The sequence below is a fragment of the Salmo trutta genome, chromosome 18 (assembly GCF_901001165.1).
Source record: "Salmo trutta chromosome 18, fSalTru1.1, whole genome shotgun sequence".
Taxonomy (NCBI): domain Eukaryota; kingdom Metazoa; phylum Chordata; class Actinopteri; order Salmoniformes; family Salmonidae; genus Salmo; species Salmo trutta.
The window spans coordinates 1,367,803-1,390,601 of NC_042974.1; the positions used below are offsets into that span (position 1 = coordinate 1,367,803).

Here is a 22,799-nt window from a genome sequence, read left to right on the forward strand (position 1 = left end):
ATATTGAGCAATTACTGCCTGCCTTTTTTGTTATCTGTTGAGGCTGTGTCTACATGACTCTAACCCTGACCTTAGATGTTTGAATAGTTAGGTTGTTTACACGGGAATGCTAATTATCAAATCATGTTTGAATTTTTGTATGTCAGGGATAGGCAACTTTGATGGGGGTGGGGGTACAAACGTTGATATCAGGACAAAATAGCAACAGCAAGCTACAGTAGCTAAATTGCCATGAATGTTTCATGCTTTTCGACCTGTCCACAAATGAATATAGTTGCTTCAGAGTTCGTTTTGATATTTCAACCTGCGTGTCCTGATCGTGTCTGTTGTGGACAAAATCAACATGCGCGCGATGACGCACGTGTACGCGCCCGGTCTAGTCAGCATGTTAGACTTAATTTGCTGCAATTCTACACTTTTCCAAGGGGCATAGAGAAAATGTTACATTCTTAAAGAAAGTTTGCTGCAATTCTACATTGTTTCCCATTTGAGAAGATTTAGCAATTGTATAACTAATTTCATGCAATTCTACAAATTTTTCCATTTGCAGAGAAATGTTTGCAGGTTTTTTTTAATATAATATCTGAGTGACTAAAAAAAATCAATGGTCGGATATTTGACCATGATTACTAGAAGTTTAGATAGTCTAGCCAGCTAACTTAATCTTTCATGTAAAACCAGTCATCCAGCGGGTCAACCACACATTATAACTGCGTCTCCGGGCCACGGGCAAAACACAACCTCATTCAGCGTTAAGTGATCTGAGTGAGCATTCAAGTGTGTAGGCTTACTACCCCCCCCCCCCCTCCCCCACCATACCACCCACCCCCATTCTCAGACATTGGTGAATTATTATTCAACAAATAAATGACCGTATGTCATCGTTTCCATTACAGTAATCAGCGTCTCGGTGTGGAAGTTGAAGGATCCCGATTGGATCAACATTTCATGCGGATGTGAACAAGACCTCCCCTGGTTCCCCTAGTCGCCTGTCATATCTTTCTCCCAGTCAGAGTATTGTAGTGTGGTTATTTCAGGACCGCGCCCCAGTGGACAGCTCCTCTCGTCACTTGACTAACCCAGTCCTCTGCTATAGTAAGGCTTCTTAAAAGGGGAATTAACTCCTAGGTTTAACTTGGGTAGAAGTACCTTTTTTGGTCTACTTTGGATATTTTTCACAAACTTTTACATTTCTTTCTTTCTGAGAATAAGAATAGTTATTGGCCATGACAGAGAGGACACTTCTCCCAAGAGATAGTGACGATGAAGGGTCGTTGCTGTCTAGACTGGGGACAGACAGCCCGAAACCCAGAGTAAAATTCGGCGGCATGTTCTGCAACGTGGAAGGCGCTTATGAGAATAAAACTTTAAATTTTGAGTCGTACAACAGCAGCCCCCAGTCTGTGAGACGACACGTTAAGATTAAGAACGAGGAGAAATGCTGGTCGGATACTTTCAGTGACACCGGGAGTGTGAGTAACTTCTCGTCGGTCAGTGAGACCAGACCAAGTGGAGACAGACCAGTTGGGGCCGAAACCGGCTCCTCGCGCGGTCAAATCGTTTACCAGTCTGGATCTGGACACAACCGTGAGCACAATGGAAAACGGGAGGTAAATCTGCATCTCATAGATGTATTTTCCCCAGTGGAAGATATTTTATATTGTGCGGTGCCTGAATTGACAACATGTCAAAAGTCAATTTACAAATCAGATATTTTTTTTCTCCATGTTTTGAACTTATATCTTTATTGAGTAAGTTAACCTAACACAATCTAATTGATATGTAATTCATTGATCAAGTATAGCCCATGCAATGTTTAGACTATTCTAAACTAGATCAATGTTTAGACTATAGGAGCTGTCCCAACGGGCATGGTATTGAAATTACCATTATTCTGCCCATTGGTTGCCCATGGCCTTAAGAAAGAGATTTCACATTTTTATCTGTGATTTCAACACCTGGCTACTCCCACTCATAATAGGCCCCGAGTTTTATCAAGAACATGAGTTTTAAGTGGCCACTAAATTATTGTGGTTGTGTTGGGCAAAAGGCTCCCTGCCTGCCAGGCTGTCTGCCTAGCCCCCATTAGCCGGTAGAATGTGTGATGCCAGCCATTAGCGGTAGGATGTGTGATGCCAGCCATTAGCCGGTAGGATGTGTGATGCCAGCCATTAGCCGGTAGGATGTGTGATGCCAGCCATTAGCCGGTAGGATGTGTGATGCCAGCCATTAGCCGGTAGGATGTGTGATGCCAGCCATTAGCGGTAGGATGTGTGATGCCAGCCATTAGCGGTAGGATGTGTGATGCCAGCCATTAGCGGTAGGATGTGTGATGCCAGCCATTAGCGGTAGGATGTGTGATGCCAGCCATTAGCCGGTAGGATGTGTGATGCCAGCCATTAGCCGGTAGGATGTGTGATGCCAGCCATTAGCCGGTAGGATGTGTGATGCCAGCCATTAGCCGGTAGGATGTGTGATGCCAGCCATTAGCGGTAGGATGTGTGATGCCAGCCATTAGCGGTAGGATGTGTGATGCCAGCCAGTAGCGGTAGGATGTGTGATGCCAGCCATTAGAGGTAGGATGTGTGATGCCAGCCATTAGCCGGTAGGATGTGATGTGTCTGGAATATTAAACGAGCAGATGGTGCGCTAGGCAGCCGGATGTATTGTTGAAGGGAGGGCTCTGACTGGTGCGCGACAGCACTAACAAAGTAATAGTAACCTACAACATATTGTTTCGAGTATTCTGTCGGTATATTCCTGTTTCACACGATCTGACCAGTAGGATAGTGTAAATTAGACTACAGAAATTGTCTCCGGCGGATTTTAAAGCGAGGAAATAGGCTACCAAGCGGTGATAAATCCGTTTCTCGTGTTCTTTGAAACGTCGGGAATCAAAGCTCTGCCTCCCAGTGAACCGCTACACCGGCCGGCATGTCTTACCAAGGCAAGAAGAACATTCCCCGTTTGTCGGTAGGCACTCCTCGTTCATCGGTAGGTATATACGTTGTCGCCCCACACACCGGTATTATTTATCGATTGCAAAGACAAAATGGTAACCTAAATGGTGTGATAAATCGTATTTGAATAATCTTTCTTCTATTACACCCCTCACACGCACGCAACAACCGGCTACTGCTTTAGCCTTCAGACTTCACAATGTCAAAGCCCAAACAAGATACTCTCTTGGCATCGAATGTCTATTCCGTCCGGGTTATGTCATGACGTTTTCTTGAACGCTGCAAATAAAATGAAAACATACAGGCTATATAATGTAGGCTAACAATAACTTGTAGTGAATTGATCATGGCGGCGCCGGCCTCTATGGAATGATCAGAGAGCTGTCTCGCATTGTCGTATGTCCCCACATTTCAGTCAGTGATGTGATTGACTGGCATGTAGAATCCGGCTAAATAATATATTTGAATTGCGTATAATATCGTCCAATAAATGTTTTCCATTGAAAAGACTCAACAAAGATCTCAAACGTCCCAGAGATGCATTTCTAAGTGCCCATGACAGCCTATATCGTTAACTATCAAACCATGGACATCTTGCAGCCTAAACGGTCTGTCTGAGTCTCCGAAAGCCTCTATTTCTCCTGCTATTAAGGGTTTCCCCTTGTCGTTAAAACGGGACAGATTCATCCATGCGGAGGAAGGGAGCCCAGTTGAACGCTATAGCAACGGAGACAGGGCGTAGTTAGCGAGGCCACATTGAATCCTGTTTTCTTCCGGGCAATTTGACTGTACAGCCCTACAGTACAGGGCCGCTCCTTTAACCAGCATGACCCACATTCTCATCCTTTGGAATGATTCTCCCCAGCAGTTGAATAGGAAGCCATTAGAAAGGCTACATGACTAAAATCAATACAGAGGTTAAGACTGTCATAATTCCTAACTGTAACCAGAAGACCAGTGTGGGAGAAATGATAAGTGTTCCCTGGAACACACTTTCTGTATGGGAGGCACTGATGTTAGCTTACTGTCTGTTCTTCTGGGGCGGTGTCTGCCTGTCTATCTGCCTGTCTATCTGCCTGTCTCTCTCTCTGTTTGTCATTCTGTGTCTCTACCTGCCTGCATGTTTGCCTGTCTGCCCGTACGCCCATGTGTCTGTATGTCCGTCTGTCCATCCATCAGTCTGTCTACCAGCCACATTCTAAAAAAAAATCTGCATTAAAAACAACACAGCACAGGGTAAAAATCAGACAATACACATGGTATTATTTTTGACCCAGCCAGTTGAGCACTTAGTTGGGTTATTGAGCTACGACCCACTGGGTCAGATCAGAAGACTGGAGGCATGGATTTGTAGGGGCGTGGCTTTCAGATTATTGTTATTTTAGGCCACCCGTGAGAGTAAATATCATTCCGATCATCTGTTCTGTTCTGTTGTCTACACGTATTTAGGTTAAGCACTGACACTTTTGTAGTTTAACGAGACTTACTCAAAATGAGTGCCACAGGTGCATATGCATATCCCAATGTTGGGATAGTTACCACTTCGTTATGATATTTAAATAATCATGTTATTAACTGTATATTAAAATATGTAATGTTCAAAAAATATTGAAGGACATTTTTAATTAGCAGGGTACAAAACATAACATGATGAACAGGAATGAAATTTACTCTCTCGGAATGGTCAACAAGACCTATCTGAAAGCCACACCCCCAATAGGCCATACTTCCTGAAAATAGCATGACAATAACAACCCATTCGATGGTTAAATTAACCCATGTTTAGGTAATCCAAAGGCATGGCCTATTAGGGGGGCATGGCTTTCAGAGTTATTTTTGGCCACCCGTAAGAGTAAATGTCATTCTTATTCGTCATGTTGAGTTTGTACACGGCAAATTTAAATTATCCTTCAATATTTTTGCCTAATACATATTTTATTATACATTTAATGACATTATTATTTAAATATTTTAACAAGTTTGTAACAAGCCATAGACACTTTAAGGACCTCACTCTTGTGTAAGTGTCAGGGACGTCGTAAGGATAGGACCAAGGCGCAGCGGTTAAAGTGCTCATACTTAATTTATTTGATGAAAACACTTAAACAAAATAAACGTACGATGAAAAACAGTTCCATAAGGCACACAGGCTATACAGAAAATAACCACCCACAAAACACAAGTGAAACAAACCTCAACTAAATATGGCCTCCAATTAGAGGCAACGACAACCAGCTGCCTATAATTGGAGGTCCTACCAAAAACCCAACATAGAAATAGAAAACTAGATTTAAACATAGAACCTAAACCAAAAACACCGAAACACACTAAACAAACACCCCTGCCACGCCCTGACCAAACTACAATGACAAATAACCCCTTTTACTGGTCAGGACATGACAGTAAGCCTTATTAAAGCTACAGAAGTGTCAGTGCTCAACATTAACACATGTTGACAAGACAACATAACAGATGAACTGGAATGACATTTACTCTCCTAGTGTTCTGATCTGACCCGATGGATCACAGCTCAGGAACCCAGCATCAACAACTCAACCTGGTTCTTCTTAAAGAAAACAATGGGTTTTTTGTGACCTAACTAGCTCGGTCAAAATAACCCAACGTGTGTTCTGTCCAATATTTACCCAAATTGAGTTGTTTTTATCCCAGCTATTTTTACAGTGCAATGTTTTTTTTGTCAACTCTGAACCTAAACTGTGTAGTCCTAGAGTGTAGAGCCACATCCCTCTGGTGTCATGGCTGTCTGTTGATCTGTCACTTCACATTATGGCTTCACTGTTGTCTTTCCCAGCAGGGTCTCTCTGCCCCTAAACTCACTGAGAACCTGTCTGTCTGTCTGTCTGTCTGTCTGTCTGTCTGTCTGTCTGTCTGTCTGTCTGTCTGTCTGTCTGTCTGTCTGTCTGTCTGTCTGTCTGTCTGTCTGTCTGTCTGTCTGTCTGTCTGTCTGTCTGTCTGTCTGTCTGTCTGTCTGTCTGTCTGTCTGTCTGTCTGGACTATTGTCTTTCCAAGCAGGGTCTCTCTACATCTAAACTCACTGAGAACCTCATTGTTAACAGGGTCTCTCTACATCTAAACTCACTGAGAACCTCATTGTTAACAGGGTCTCTCTACATCTAAACTCACTGAGAACCTCGTTGTTAACATGGTCTCTCTACATCTACACTCACTGAGAACTTCATTGTTAACATGGTCTCTCTACATCTACACTCACTGAGAACCTTGTTGTTAACAGGGTCTCTCTACATCTACACTCACTGAGAACCTTGTTGTTAACAGGGTCTCTCTGCCCTAAACTCACTGAGAACCTCATTGTCCAACCCCCCTCTCTCCATCCACTGGTAAACGATCCACCACTGCTAGGTCTATGGATCAGCTAGTTTACATTAGGCCTATATTATAATATTGTATTAGTGCTAACTAAAGCATTGTGCTACTGTTTATACACACTACGTTCACTCCCCGTTGACTTTGTCCTATGACTGATCATAGTGTAAACTGAGTGCAAGGTGACAGCAGCAGAGGCAGTACTAGCTGGCAGAGGAACAGCCTTTAGAGAGGGCATTGTAGTTCCCCCCCCTCATTTGAGACCCCCTTGCCAAGGGAGAGGAGAGAGGGGAGGGGAGAGAGTGACTAGGGCTAGAGCTGGGGGAGAAGGGAGAGGAGAGAGGGGAGGGGAGAGAGTGACTAGGGCTAGAGCTGGGGGAGAAGGGAGAGGAGAGAGGGGAGGGGAGAGAGTGACTAGGGCTAGAGCTGGGGAGAAGGGAGAGGAGAGAGGGGAGGGGAGAGAGTGACTAGGGCTAGAGCTGGGGGAGAAGGGAGAGGAGAGAGGGGAGGGGAGAGAGTGACTAGGGCTAGAGCTGGGGGAGAGGGAAGAGGAGAGAGGGGAGGGGAGAGAGTGACTAGGGCTAGAGCTGGGGGAGAAGGGAGAGGAGAGAGGGGAGGGGAGAGAGTGACTAGGGCTAGAGCTGGGGGAGAAGGGAGAGGAGAGAGGGGAGGGGAGAGAGGGACTAGGGCTAGAGCTGGGGGAGAAGGGAGAGGAGAGAGGGGAGGGGAGAGAGTGACTAGGGCTAGAGCTGGGGGAGAAGGGAGAGGAGAGAGGGGAGGGGAGAGAGTGACTAGGGCTAGAGCTGGGGGAGAAGGGAGAGGAGAGAGGGGAGGGGAGAGAGGGACTAGGGCTGGAGCTGGGGGAGAAGGGAGAGGAGAGAGTGACTGGAGCTGGATGAGAGTATGGCGAGAGGGGCTGGTGGAGGGTGGTTGTGGTGTAGGTCTGGTGGGTGTTGGTGGAGGGCTGGTGGAGGGTGGTTGTGGTGGAGGTCTGGTGGGTGGTGGTGGAGGTCTGGTGGGGGCTGGGTGGTGGAGGTCTGGTGGGTGGTGGAGGTCTGGTGGGTGGGTGGTGGAGGTCTGGTGGGTGGGTGGGTGGAGGTCTGGTGGGTGGGTGGTGGAGGTCTGGTGGGTGGGTGGTGGAGGTCTGGTGGGTGGGTGGAGGTCTGGTGGGTGGTGGTGGAGGTCTGGTGGGTGGTGGTGGAGGTCTGGTGGGTGGTAGAGGTCTGGTGGGTGGGTGGTGGAGGTCTGGTGGGTGGTGGTGGAGGTCTGGTGGGTGGTGGTGGAGGTCTGGTGGGTGGGTGGTGGAGGTCTGGTGGGTGGTGGTGGAGGTCTGGTGGGTGGGTGGAGGTCTGGTGGGTGGGTGGTGGAGGTCTGGTGGGTGGGTGGTGGAGGTCTGGTGGGTGGTGGTGGAGGTCTGGTGGGTGGGTGGTGGAGGTCTGGTGGGTGGTGGAGGTCTGGTGGGTGGTGGTGGAGTTCTGGTGGGTGGGTGGTGGAGGTCTGGTGGGTGGTGGTGGAGGTCTGGTGGGTGGGTGGTGGAGGTCTGGTGGGTGGTGGTGGAGGTCTGGTGGGTGGTGGTGGAGGTCTGGTGGGTGGTGGTGGAGGTCTGGTGGGTGGGTGGTGGAGGTCTGGTGGGTGGGTGGTAGAGATCTGGTGGGAGGATGCTACTGATGATTGGTTATAATGAACTCAGCTGACTCCTGCAACATGCTGTAGCTTCTACAGTGTAGCTTCTACAGTATACAGTGTAGCTTCTACGGTGTAGCTTCTACAGTATACAGTGTAGCTTCTACGGTGTAGCTTCTACAGTATGCAGTGTAGCTTCTGTGGTGTAGCTTCTGTGGTGTAGCGTCTGTGGTGTAGCTCATGCAGTGTAGCTTCTACGGTGTAGCTTCTGCAGTGTATCTTCTGCAGTGTAGCTTCTGCAGTGTAGCTTATACAGTGTAGCTTCTACAGTGTAGCTTCTACAGTGTAGCTTATGCAGTGTAGCTTCTATAGTGTAGCTTATGCAGTGTAGCTTCTACTACAGTATGCAGTGTAGCTTCTGCAGTGTAGCTTCTACAGTGTAGCTTATGCAGTGTAGCTTCTACAGTATACAGTGTAGCTTCTACAGTGTAGCTTCTACAGTATACAGCTTAGCTTCTGCAGTGTAGCTTCTGCAGTGTAGCTTTTGCAGTGTAGCTTATGCAGTGTAGCTTCTGAGGGTAGCTTCTGCAGTGTAGCTTCTACAATGTAGCTTCTAAAGTTTAGCTTCTGCAGTGTAGCTTATGCAGTGTAGCTTCTACAGTGTATCTTGTGCGGTGTAGCTTCTACAGTGTAGCTTCTATGGTGTAGCTTCTATGGTGTAGCTTCTACAGTGTAGCTTCTGCAGTGTAGCTTATGCAGTGTAGCTTCTGCAGTGTAGCTTCTAGAGTGTAGCTTCTGCATTGTAACTTATACAGTATAGCTTCTACAGTGTAGCTTATGCAGTGTTGCTTCTACAGTGTAGCTTCTGCAGTGTAGCTTCTGCAGTGTAGCTTTTGCAGTATCACTTCTATAGTGTAGCTTATGCAGTGTAGCTTCTATAGTGTAGCTTATGCAGTGTAGCTTCTACAGTATGCAGTGTAGCTTCTACAGTGTAGCTTCTACAGTATACAGTTTAGCTTCTGCAGTGTAGCTTCTGCAGTATCACTTCTATAGTGTAGCTTATGCAGTGTAGCTTCCATAGTATACAGTTTAGCTTCTGCAGTGTAGCTTCTGCAGTGTAGCTTATGTAGTGTACCCTACAGTGTCATTTGTGTGTACAGTCAAATTCTGTACTACCATCACAGAGAGAAAAGCATTATTCAACACTAACGACAGATGAAATTGATATGTGGACAGTCAAACACAGAGAACCCTGAGTCACATTGATGCTATGTCCCTTTGGATGTTACTGAATGCACTTTACACTTTATGCTGGGCAGCAGTTCTCTAACACTCACACACACACACACACACACACACACACACACACACACACACACACACACACACACACACACACACACACACACACACACACACACACACACACACACACACACACACACACACACACACACACCACACACACACACACACACTGTAATAATTAGAGATATTTATGATTAGAATACATTAGCTTTCATTTCCACTTCTCTTCTCATGGCTCGTTGATGTTTAAACCTTTCTTGAACTAACACTTGTCTTGTCTCAGCAGCACTGACCCTACTGATAGCTGCTTTATTACACTAGACTTTATGTGACTGAGATATGTGGTTGTCTCCCCAAGCTACCTTCAGGTGAATGTACTGACTGTTAGTTCTTCTGGATCAGAGTGTGTGTTAAATGACTAACATGTAAATGTGTGTTTGTGTTCCTCACTGCTGTTGATGATCCCTGTGTCTCCAGACTGATCGCCTCATTATCAAAGGAGGAAAGATCGTTAATGACGACCAGTCTTTCTACGCAGACGTCTATGTGGAGGATGGGACCATCAAGTAAGATGTTACTGTTAACACACACACAGATACACACACACACACACACACACACACACACACACACACACACACACACACACACACACACACACACACACACACACACACACAGACAGATTGAGACACATACATACAGACAAAGACACAGAGGCAGACAGACATATAGACACAAACAGACAGACATATAGACACAGACAGACAGACAGACAGACAGACAGACAGACAGACAGACAGACAGACAGACAGACAGACAGACAGACAGACAGACAGACAGACAGACAGAGAGGCAGACAGAGAGGCAGACAGAGAGGCAGACAGACATAGACACAGGCAGACAGGCAGACAGACAGGCAGACAGAGAGGCAGACAGATACACACACACAAACTGTTGTTGCTGTTAAAATGTGACCATTGTCCTGTACCATGGCCTGTGTCCTCCTCACCAGGCAGATTGGTGAGAACCTTTTAGTTCCAGGAGGGGTGAAGACGGTTGATGCCTACGGACACATTGTGATCCCCGGGGGCGTCGATGTGAACACCAGCCTCCAGACCACCCAGCTGGGCATGAGCCCTTCAGATGACTTCTACCACGGGACTAAGGCTGCCCTGGCAGGGGGCACCACCATGATCAGTAGGGTTCCTCTATTATACTGCTGACCCTAACTAACCCTAACTAACCCTAACTAACCTTAACTAACCCTAACTAACCCTAACTAACCTTAACTAACCCTAACCGTAACTAACCCTAACTAACCCTAACCTTAACTAACCTTAACTAACCTTAACTAACCCTAACTAACCCTAACCCTAACTAACCCTAACTAACCCTAACCCTAACTAACCTTAACTAACCCTAACATTGACTAACTCTAACTAACCCTAACTAACCCTAACCCTAACTTAACCTAACCCTAACTAACCCTAACTAACCCTAACCCACCATGATCAATAGGGTTTCTCTACGGTTTCTCCACCGTGCTTCTTTCACATGCATTGCTTTCTGTTTGGGGTTTTAGGCTGGGTTTCTGTACAGCACTTTGAGATATCAGCTGATGTAAGAAGGGCTATATAAATACATTTGATTTGATTTGATCTATTATACTGCTGACCCTAACTAACCCTAACTAACCATAACCTTAACTAACCCTAACCCACCATGATCAGTAGGGTTTCTCTATTATACTGCTGACCCTAACCCTAACTAACCCTAACCTTAACTAACCCTAACCAACCCTAACCTGAAAACCTCTTAAGGATCTGGGTATTTAACATACCCAAATCTAACTGCCTGTAGCTCAGGCCCTGAAGCAAGGATATGCATATTCTTGGTACCATTTGAAAGGAAACACTTTAAAGTGTATGTAAATGTGAAAGGAATGTAGGAGAATATAACACAATAGATCTGGTAAAAGATAATACAAAGAAAATACCAAACGTTATTTTGTACTTTTTTGTACCATCATCTTTGAAATGCAAGAGAAAGGCCATAATGTATTATTCCAGCCCAGGTGCAATTTAGATTTTGGCCACTAGATGGCAGCACTGCATGTGCAAAGTGTTAGACTGACAGAGAGGCTTTGAAGAGAGGGAGGAGGGGGGGGGGGTAAAGGGAGAGGGCTGGAGGGAGGAGGGGGTGGTACAGGGAGAGAGAGGTGATATAGGGAGAGGGAGGGAGGTGGTACAGAGGGAGGGAGGGAGGGAGGGAGGGAGGGAGGTGGTACAGGGAGAGGGATGGAGGGAGGTGGAACAGGGAGAGGGATGGAGGGAGGTGGTACAGGGAGAGGGATGGAGGGAGGTGGTACAGGGAGAGGGATGGAGGGAGGTGGTACAGGGAGAGGGATGGAGGGAGGTAGAGGTGGTACAGGGAGAGGGATGGAGGGGGGTGGTACAGGGAGAGGGATGGAGGGAGGTGGAACAGGGAGTGGGATGGAGGGAGGAGGAGGTGGTACAGGGAGAGGGATGGAGAGGGGGTGGTACAGGGAGAGGGATGGAGGGAGGTGGAACAGGGAGAGGGATAGAGGGAGGAGGAGTTGGTACAGGGAGAGAGAGGTGATATAAGGAGAGTGGGGGGGAACAGAGGGAGGGAGGTGGTACAGGGACAGGGATGGAGGGGGGTGGTACAGGGAGAGGGATGGGGGGGTGGTACAGGGAGAGGGATGGAGGGAGGTGGTACAGGGAGAGGGATGGAGGGAGGTGGTACAGGGAGAGGGATGGAGGGAGGTGGTACAAGGAGAGGGATGGAGGGAGGTGGTACAGGGAGAGGGATGGAGGGAGGTGGTACAGGGAGAGGGATGGAGGGAGGTCGTACAGGGAGAGGGATGGAGGGAGGTGGTACAGGGAGAGGGATGGAGGGAGGTGGTACAGGGAGAGGGAGGGAGGAGGTACAGGGAGAGGGATGGAGGGAGGTGGTACAGGGAGAGGGATGGAGGGAGGTGGTACAGGGAGAGGGATGGAGGGAGGTGGTACAGGGAGAGGGATGGAGGGAGGTGGAACAGGGAGAGGGATGGAGGGAGGTGGTACAGGGAGAGGGATGGAGGGAGGTGGTACAGGGAGAGGGATGGAGGGAGGTGGTACAGGGAGAGGGATGGAGGGAGGTGGTACAGGGAGAGGGATGGAGGGAGGTGGAACAGGGAGAGGGATGGAGGGAGGTGGTACAGGGAGAGGGATGGAGGGAGGTGGTACAGCAAGAGGGATGGAGGGAGGTGGTACAGGGAGAGGGATGGAGGGAGGTGGTACAGCAAGAGGGATGGAGGGAGGTGGTACAGGGAGAGGGATGGAGGGAGGTGGTACAGGGAGAGGGATGGAGGGAGGTGGTACAGGGAGAGGGATGGAGGGATCAGAACAGAGGGAGACAATTTGTGTTTCTTTGTGTCAGCGAGTGAGACAGGCTGGGAGGGAATCTCTGAGCGGTTAGAGACAGGGGGGAGATAAAGGGGGTAGACGGAGGAGAGCTGGAGGAGGGGAGAGCATGTCTGAGTGCTGCAGTTAGATCATCTGAAACAGGGTCACGCTAACCCAGCCTGTCAGAGAGACTTTACTCTGAACTCTTTACCCTCAAACCATCCTCCAGCTCCTAATGGATCGGTGTAAACAGCAGCACAGACCCCCATAGGGCTGTTATGTGAGCTGTGTTGTTAGGGATGTAACATTGGAGGCAATATCAGTCTGATGTTTTTAATGGCTACTTTTGTGACTTTGCGTCGTCTACGTTATTCGTGGATCGTCATTGATCTTGATAGAAAGAAACTGTGTTGACATGAGTTGAAGTCCTCTGCTCAGTGTGTGGTTTCCTCTCTCCCCTGTTAGTCCCATAGCTGACCTGGTCCTCTTCTTCTCTCCTGTCCTATAGCTGACCTGGTCCTCCTCTTCTCTCCTGTCCTATAGCTGACCTGGTCCTCTTCTTCTCTCCTGTCCTATAGCTGACCTGGTCCTCCTCTTCTCTCCTGTCCTATAGCTGACCTAGTCTTCTTCTTCTCTCCTGTCCTATAGCTGACCTGGTCCTCCTCTTCTCTCCTGTCCTATAGCTGACCTGGTCCTCCTCTTCTCTCCTGTCCTATAGCTGACCTGGTCCTCCTCTTCTCTCCTCTCTTCTCTCCTGTCCTATAGCTGACCTAGTCTTCTTCTTCTCTCCTGTCCTATAGCTGACTGGCTCCTCTTCTCTCCTTCACTATAGCTGACCTGGTCCTAACTCTTCTCTCCTGTCCTATAGCTGACCTGGTCCTCCTCTTCTCTCCTGTCCTATAGCTGACCTGGTCCTCCTCTTCTCTCCTGTCCTATAGCTGACCTAGTCTTCTTCTTCTCTCCTGTCCTATAGCTGACCTGGTCCTCTTCTTCTCTCCTGTCCTATAGCTGACCTGGTCCTCTTCTTCTCTCCTGTCCTATAGCTGACCTGGTCCTCCTCTTCTCTCCTGTCCTATAGCTGACCTAGTCTTCTTCTTCTCTCCTGTCCTATAGCTGACCTGGTCCTTCTTCGTCTCTCCAATGTCCTATAGCTGACCTGGTCCTCCTCTTCTCTCCTGTCCTATAGCTGACCTGGTCCTCCTCTTCTCTCCTGTCCTATAGCTGACCTGGTCCTCTTCTTCTCTCCTGTCCTATAGCTGACCTGGTCCTCTTCTTCTCTCCTGTCCTATAGCTGACCTGGTCCTCTTCTTCTCTCCTGTCCTATAGTTGACCTGGTCCTCCTCTTCTCTCCTGTCCTATAGTTGACCTAGTCTTCTTCTTCTCTCCTGTCCTATAGCTGACCTGGTCCTCCTCTTCTCTCCTGTCCTATAGCTGACCTGTCCTCCTCTTCTCTCCTGTCCTATAGTGACCTGGTCCTCCTCTCTCTCTCCTGTCCTATAGCTGACCTAGTCTTCTTCTTCTCTCCTGTCCTATAGCTGACCTGGTCCTCCTCTTCTCTCCTGTCCTATAGCTGACCTGGTCTCCTCTTCTCTCCTGTCCTATAGTCTGACCTGGTACTTCTCTTCTCTCCTGTCCTATAGCATGACCTGGTCCTCCTCTTCTCTCCTGTCCTATAGCTGACCTGGTCCTCTTCTTCTTCTCTCCTGTCCTATAGCTGACCTGGTCCTCTTCTCTCTCCTGTCTCCTTATAGCTGACCTGGTCCTCCTCTTCTCTCCTGTCCTATAGCTGACCTGGTCCTCCTCTTCTCTCCTGTCCTATAGCTGACCTGGTCCTCTTCTTCTCTCCTGTCCTATAGCTGACCTGGTCCTCTTCTTCTTCTCTCCTGTCCTATAGTTGACCTGGTCTTCTTCTTCTCTCCTGTCCTATAGCTGACCTGGTCCTCCTCTTCTCTCCTGTCCTATAGCTGACCTGGTCCTCCTCTTCTCTCCTGTCCTATAGTTGACCTGGTCTTCTTCTTCTCTCCTGTCCTATAGCTGACCTGGTCCTCCTCTTCTCTCCTGTCCTATAGCTGACCTGGTCCTCCTCTTCTCTCCTGTCCTATAGTTGACCTGGTCCTCTTCTTCTCTCCTGTCCTATAGTTGACCTAGTCTTCTTCTTCTCTCCTGTCCTATAGCTGACCTGGTCCTCTTCTTCTCTCCTGTCCTATAGCTGACCTGGTCCTCTTCTTCTCTCCTGTCCTATAGCTGACCTGGTCCTCTTCTTCTCTCCTGTCCTCTAGTTGACCATGTGGTCCCTGAGCCTGGTGCCACCCTCCTGGGGGCCTACGACCAGTGGAAGGACATAGCAGACAGGGGGTCCTGCTGTGATTACTCCCTCCACATGGACATCACCCGCTGGCACGACGGACTCTTTGAAGAGATGGAGTGCCTGGTGAAGGATAAAGGTATTGTTTCAGGATGTTCAGGATCTGCCTGTGTCTGTCTTCAAATCTCAATCTGTCTGACACAAAACCACCCTATATGACTCTTCAATCGTTTCCCTACCATATAACTACTAGGTGAGAATACATTAGATGATATTACCAAAAATAATGTTGAAAGGGGTCATGTCCAGCTGTTAATGGTGTTGTGGGTGAACCCCAAGGAAACACAACGGGGTCATGTCCAGCTGTTAATGGTGTTGTGGTAATGTGTCTGATACCCAGCTGTTAATGGTGTTGTGGTAATGTGTCTGATACCCTGCTGTTAATGGTGTTGTGGTAATGTGTCTGATACCCAGCTGTTAATGGTGTTGTGGTAATGTGTCTGATACCCTGCTGTTAATGGTGTTGTGGTAATGCATCTGATACCCTGCTGTTAATGGTGTTGTGGTAATGTGTCTGATACCCTGCTGTTAATGGTGTTGTGGTAATGTGTCTGATACCCTGCTGTTAATGGTGTTGTGGTAATGTGTCTGATACCCAGCTGTTAATGGTGTTGTGGTAATGCATCTGATACCCTGCTGTTAATGGTGTTGTGGTAATGTGTCTGATACCCTGCTGTTAATGGTGTTGTGGTAATGTGTCTGATACCCTGCTGTTAATGGTGTTGTGGTAATGCATCTGATACCCTGCTGTTAATGGTGTTGTGGTAATGTGTCTGATACCCTGCTGTTAATGGTGTTGTGGTAATGCATCTGATACCCTGCTGTTAGGAGAATACAGTGGTGTAGTTTTACTTTCAATCCCCCATGAAGAGCTGCTTTCTGCTGCTCTGCCTCCCTCATGTCAATGCCACACACACACACACACACACACACACACACACACACACACACACACACACACACACACACACACACACACACACACACACACACACACACACACACACACACACATTTCCTTGTCTTAGACATCACAGAGAGCAGGCATGGCTTTGGGGTAACTGCGTGTTAGTCTTAGACATTAGGACATGTGAGGTCACAGTGTGGCTGAGAGAGTCTGCATGTTTCTGAGATGCCGTGCAGCTAGACGATTACTGCAGGTGACAACACAAAACTAGAGACACATACTGTACATGAGATGATGCTCACACTCACTAATCCACACAGACAGCCAGGCAGCCCACCAACTCTCTCTCACCCAGCTGACCTACACTCACTAATCCATACAGACAGCCAGGCAGCCCACCAACTCTCTCTCACCCAGCTGAACTACACTCACTAATCCACACAGACAGCCAGTCAGCCCACCAACTCTCTCTCACCCAGCTGAACTACACTCACTAATCCACACAGACAGCCAGGCAGCCCACCAACTCTCTCTCACCCAGCTGACCTCTCACACTCACTAATCCACACAGACAGCCAGTCAGCCCACCAACTCTCTCTCACCCAGCTGACCTACACTCACTAATCCACACAGACAGCCAGGCAGCCCACCAACTCTCTCTCACCCAGCTGACCTACACTCACTAATCCATACAGACAGCCAGTCAGCCCACCAACTCTCTCTCACCCAGCTGACCTACACTCACTAATCCACACAGACAGCCAGGCAGCCCACCAACTCTCTCTCACCCAGCTGACCTACACTCACTAATCCACACAGACAGCCAGTCAGCCCACCAACTCTCTCTCACCCAGCTGACCTCTCACACTCACTAATCCACACAGACAGCCAGTCAGCCCACCAACTCTCTCTCACCCAGCTGAACTACACTCACTAATCCATACAGACAGCCAGTCAGCCCACCAACTCTCTCTCACCCAGCTGATCTCTCACACTCACTAATCCACACAGACAGCCAGGCAGCCCACCAACTCTCTCTCACCCAGCTGAACTACACTCACTAATCCACACAGACAGCCAGGCAGCCCACCAACTCTCTCTCACCCAGCTGACCTACACTCACTAATCCATACAGACAGCCAGGCAGCCCACCAACTCTCTCTCACCCAGCTGAACTACACTCACTAATCCACACAGACAGCCAGTCAGCCCACCAACTTTCTCTCACCCAGCTGACCTCTCTCACGCACACAACCACACAACCATATGTCCACACAGGAGCGCACAGACATATACACACATCTGCACATGCCTGTGATTTTCAAATACGAGGAATTCAATTCCTTGAAATCGTTTGAAATGTTTTATGTTTGAATTTTTCCAGGAGTCAATTCCTTCTTGATCTTCATGGCTTACAAGGACAAATTCCAGAGCTCAGATAGTCAGGTAAGTTTGATTTCTTCTAACAATTTCTTCAGACGTCTCTAAAATGTAATGTAAACAGTAACCTTGGGTGTTTCACATTATGCATACTACCATGCTCCATACTCTCATGCTCCCAGTGTATTTTCCGAGGACGTTCTCTTGAGTAAAACATTCCATTTGAGCAGCACTCCCCCTACTGTATTACCTCACGCTGAGCAGCACTCTCCCTACTGTATTACCTCACGCTGAGCAGCACTCCCCCTACTGTATTACCTCACGCTGAGCAGCACTCCCCCTACTGTATTACCTCACACTGAGCAGCACTCCCCCTACTGTATTACCTCACGCTGAGCAGCACTCCCCCTACTGTATTACCTCACGCTGAGCAGCACTCCCCCTACTGTATTACCTCACACTGAGCAGCACTCCCCCTACTGTATTACCTCACACTGAGCAGCACTCCCTCTACTGTATTACCGCACACTGAGCAGCACTCCCTCTACTGTATTACCTCACACTGAGCAGCACTCCCTCTACTGTATTACCTCACGCTGAGCAGCACTCCCCCAACTGTATTACCTCACGCTGAGCAGCACTCCCCCTACTGTATTACCTCACGCTGAGCAGCACTCCCCCTACTGTATTACCTCACGCTGAGCAGCACTCCCCCTACTGTATTACCTCACGCTGAGCAGCACTCCCCCTACTGTATTACCTCACGCTGAGCAGCACTCCCCCTACTGTATTACCTCACGCTGAGCAGCACTCCCCCTACTGTATTACCTCACACTGAGCAGCACTTCCCCTACTGTATTACCTCACGCTGAGCAGCACTCCCTCTACTGTATTACCTCACACTGAGCAGCACTCCCCCTACTGTATTACCTCACACTGAGCAGCACTCCCTCTACTGTATTACCGCACACTGAGCAGCACTCCCTCTACTGTATTACCTCACGCTGAGCAGCACTCCCTCTACTGTATTACCTCACACTGAGCAGCACTCCCCCTACTGTATTACCTCACGCTGAGCAGCACTCCCCCTACTGTATTACCTCACACTGAGCAGCACTCCCTCTACTGTATTACCGCACACTGAGCAGCACTCCCTCTACTGTATTACCTCACGCTGAGCAGCACTCCCTCTACTGTATTACCTCACGCTGAGCAGCACTCCCCCTACTGTATTACCTCACGCTGAGCAGCACTCCCCCTACTGTATTACCTCACGCTGAGCAGCACTCCCCCTACTGTATTACCTCACACTGAGCAGCACTCCCCCTACTGTATTACCTCACGCTGAGCAGCACTCCCTCTACTGTATTACCTCACGCTGAGCAGCACTCTCCCTACTGTATTACCTCACGCTGAGCAGCACTCCCCCTACTGTATTACCTCACGCTGAGCAGCACTCCCCCTACTGTATTACCTCACGCTGAGCAGCACTCCCTCTACTGTATTACCTCACGCTGAGCAGCACTCCCCCTACTGTATTACCTCACGCTGAGCAGCACTCCCCCTACTGTATTACCTCATGCTGAGCAGCACTCCCCCTACTGTATTACCTCACGCTGAGCAGCACTCCCCCTACTGTATTACCTCACGCTGAGCAGCACTCCCCCTATTGTATTACCTCACGCTGAGCAGCACTCCCTCTACTGTATTACCTCACGCTGAGCAGCACTCCCCCTAATGTTTTACCTCACTCTGAGCAGCACTCCCCTACTGTATTACCTCACGCTGAGCAGCACTCCCCCTACTGTATTACCTCACGCTGAGCAGCACTCTCCCTACTGTATTACCTCACGCTGAGCAGCACTCCCCCTACTGTATTACCTCACGCTGAGCAGCACTCCCCCTACTGTATTACCTCACGCTGAGCAGCACTCCCTCTACTGTATTACCTCACACTGAGCAGCCCTCCCTCTGCTGTATTACCTCACACTGAGCAGCACTCCCTCTGCTGTATTACCTCACACTGAGCAGCACTCCCCCTACTGTATTACCTCACGCTGAGCAGCACTCCCTCTACTGTATTACCTCACGCTGAGCAGCACTCCCCCTAATGTTTTACCTCACTCTGAGCAGCACTCCCCTACTGTATTACCTCACGCTGAGCAGCACTCCCCCTACTGTATTACCTCACGCTGAGCAGCACTCTCCCTACTGTATTACCTCACGCTGAGCAGCACTCCCCCTACTGTATTACCTCACGCTGAGCAGCACTCCCCCTACTGTATTACCTCACGCTGAGCAGCACTCCCTCTACTGTATTACCTCACGCTGAGCAGCACTCTCCCTACTGTATTACCTCACGCTGAGCAGCACTCCCCCTACTGTATTACCTCACGCTGAGCAGCACTCCCCCTACTGTATTACCTCACGCTGAGCAGCACTCCCCCTACTGTATTACCTCACACTGAGCAGCACTCCCCCTACTGTATTACCTCACGCTGAGCAGCACCTCCCCCTACTGTATTACCTCACACTGAGCAGCACTCCCCATACTGTATTACCTCACGCCGAGCAGCACTCCCCCTACTGTATTACCTCACGCTGAGCAGCACTCACTCTACTGTATTACCTCACACTGAGCAGCACTCCCTCTACTGTATTACCTCACACTGAGCAGCCCTCCCTCTGCTGTATTACCTCACACTGAGCAGCACTCCCTCTGCTGTATTACCTCACACTGAGCAGCACTTCCCCTACTGTATTACCTCACGCTGAGCAGCACTCCCCCTACTGTATTACCTCACACTGAGCAGCACTCCCCCTACTGTATTACCTCACGCTGAGCAGCACTCTCCCTACTGTATTACCTCACGCTGAGCAGCACTCCCCCTACTGTATTACCTCACGCTGAGCAGCACTCCCTCTACTGTATTACCTCACGCTGAGCAGCACTCCCCCTACTGTATTACCTCACGCTGAGCAGCACTCCCTCTACTTTATTACCTCACGCTGAGCAGCACCTCCCCCTACTGTATTACCTCACACTGAGCAGCACTCCCCATACTGTATTACCTCACGCCGAGCAGCACTCCCCCTACTGTATTACCTCACGCTGAGCAGCACTCACTCTACTGTATTACCTCACACTGAGCAGCACTCCCTCTACTGTATTACCTCACACTGAGCAGCCCTCCCTCTGCTGTATTACCTCACACTGAGCAGCACTCCCTCTGCTGTATTACCTCACACTGAGCAGCACTCCCCCTACTGTATTACCTCACGCTGAGCAGCACTCCCCCTACTGTATTACCTCACGCTGAGCAGCACTCCCCCTACTATATTACCTCACACTGAGCAGCACTCCCCCTACTGTATTACCTCACGCTGAGCAGCACTCTCCCTACTGTATTACCTCACGCTGAGCAGCACTCCCCCTACTGTATTACCTCACGCTGAGCAGCACTCCCTCTACTTTATTACCTCACGCTGAGCAGCACTCTCCCTACTGTATTACCTCACGCTGAGCAGCACTCCCCCTACTGTATTACCTCACGCTGAGCAGCACTCCCTCTACTGTATTACCTCACGCTGAGCAGCACTCCCTCTACTGTATTACCTCACGCTGAGCTGCACTCCCCCTGCTGTATTACCTCACGCTGAGCAGCACTCCCCCTACTGTATTACCTCACGCTGAGCAGCACTCCCCCTACTGTATTACCTCACGCTGAGCAGCACTCCCCCTACTGTATTACCTCACACTGAGCAGCACTCCCCCTACTGTATTACCTCACACTGAGCAGCACTCCCCCTACTGTATTACCTCACGCTGAGCAGCACTCCCCCTACTGTATTACCTCACGCTGAGCAGCACTCCCCCTATTGTATTACCTCACGCTGAGCAGCACTCCCTCTACTGTATTACCTCACGCTGAGCAGCACTCCCCCTACTGTTTTACCTCACTCTGAGCAGCACTCCCCTACTGTATTACCTCACGCTGAGCAGCACTCCCCCTACTGTATTACCTCACGCTGAGCAGCACTCTCCCTACTGTATTACCTCACGCTGAGCAGCACTCCCCCTACTGTATTACCTCACACTGAGCAGCACTCCCCCTACTGTATTACCTCACACTGAGCAGCACTCCCCCTACTGTATTACCTCACGCTGAGCAGCACTCCCCCTACTGTATTACCTCACGCTGAGCAGCACTCCCCCTACTGTATTACCTCACACTGAGCAGCACTCCCCCCTACTGTATTACCTCACGCTTAGCAGCACTCCCCCTACTGTATTACCTCACGCTGAGCAGCACTCCCCCTACTGTATTACCTCACGCTGAGCAGCACTCCCCCTACTGTATTACCTCACACTGAGCAACACTCCCCCTACTGTATTACCTCACGCTGAGCAGCACTCCCCCTACTGTATTACCTGACGCTGAGCAGCACTCCCCCTACTGTATTACCTCACGCTGAGCAGCACTCTCCCTACTGTATTACCTGACGCTGAGCAGCACTCCCCCTACTGTATTACCTGACGCTGAGCAGCACTCCCCCTACTGTATTACCTCACACTGAGCAACACTCTCCCTACTGTATTACCTCACGCTGAGCAGCACTCCCCCTACTGTATTACCTCACACTGAGCAGCACTCTCCCTACTGTATTACCTCACTCTGCACCTCCACATTCACTGAATCTTCGTCCAGCCAGGACAATGGCAACAATAGAGACCAAACAAGAGAACGTACTCAAGAGAACGCATTTAGAGCATGAGAGTGTGGAGCACGGTAGTATGCATTTTGAGAAACACCCATCCCCCGACCCTCCCGTGCTCCAATTTGCGTGCTCAGAGCACGGTGGTATGCATTTTGAGAAACACACCTTGTTTTTATCTCTTTCCCATGCCAGATGTATGAGATTTTTGGTATCATTAGAGACCTGGGTGCCATCGCTCAGGTTCACGCTGAGAACGGAGACATCATTGACGAGGTAGGCTGCTGTACTGTTTGCCTTGAAAGACTTATTTTACTACTGGCCTTTGACAGTGACTGTGCATATCTCTCCTTGGCAAAGGACATCTTCAGTTGCCATATTTCCCCTTCTATCTATAAAGGAGCAGAGTAAACTGTCGTCTTTGATTGGACCATGTGAAGTGTAGTTTCCATCTTTCCCCTTCTATCTATATAGGAGCAGAATAAACTGTCGTCTTTGATTGGACTATGTGAAGTGTAGTTTCTGTCTTTCCCCTTCTATCTATATAGGAGCAGAATAAACTGTCGTCTTTGATTGGACTATGTGAAGTGTAGTTTCCATCTTTCCCCTTCTATCTATATAGGAGCAGAATAAACTGTCGTCTTTGATTGGACCATGTGAAGTGTAGTTTCTGTCTTTCCCCTTCTATCTATATAGGAGCAGAATAAACTGTCGTCTTTGATTGGACTATGTGAAGTGTAGTTTCCATCTTTCCCCTTCTATCTATATAGGAGCAGAATAAACTG

At 49.0% G+C, this 22,799-nt stretch overlaps 1 protein-coding gene across 1 annotated transcript in view; it reads left to right on the forward strand.

The window, feature by feature from the left end:
- The first annotated feature begins 2,775 nt into the window (after positions 1-2,775).
- The window catches only part of LOC115152723 (dihydropyrimidinase-related protein 2), a 31,633-nt gene continuing 11,609 nt past the window's right edge, over positions 2,776-22,799 (forward strand). The window contains exons 1-6 of the mRNA XM_029697480.1: positions 2,776-2,994; positions 9,714-9,802; positions 10,252-10,436; positions 14,926-15,090; positions 17,303-17,364; positions 22,210-22,290. Coding sequence (XP_029553340.1) covers positions 2,935-2,994; positions 9,714-9,802; positions 10,252-10,436; positions 14,926-15,090; positions 17,303-17,364; positions 22,210-22,290 — 642 coding nt within the window. The 5' untranslated portion in view covers positions 2,776-2,934. The remainder of the gene's footprint in view (positions 2,995-9,713; positions 9,803-10,251; positions 10,437-14,925; positions 15,091-17,302; positions 17,365-22,209; positions 22,291-22,799) is intronic.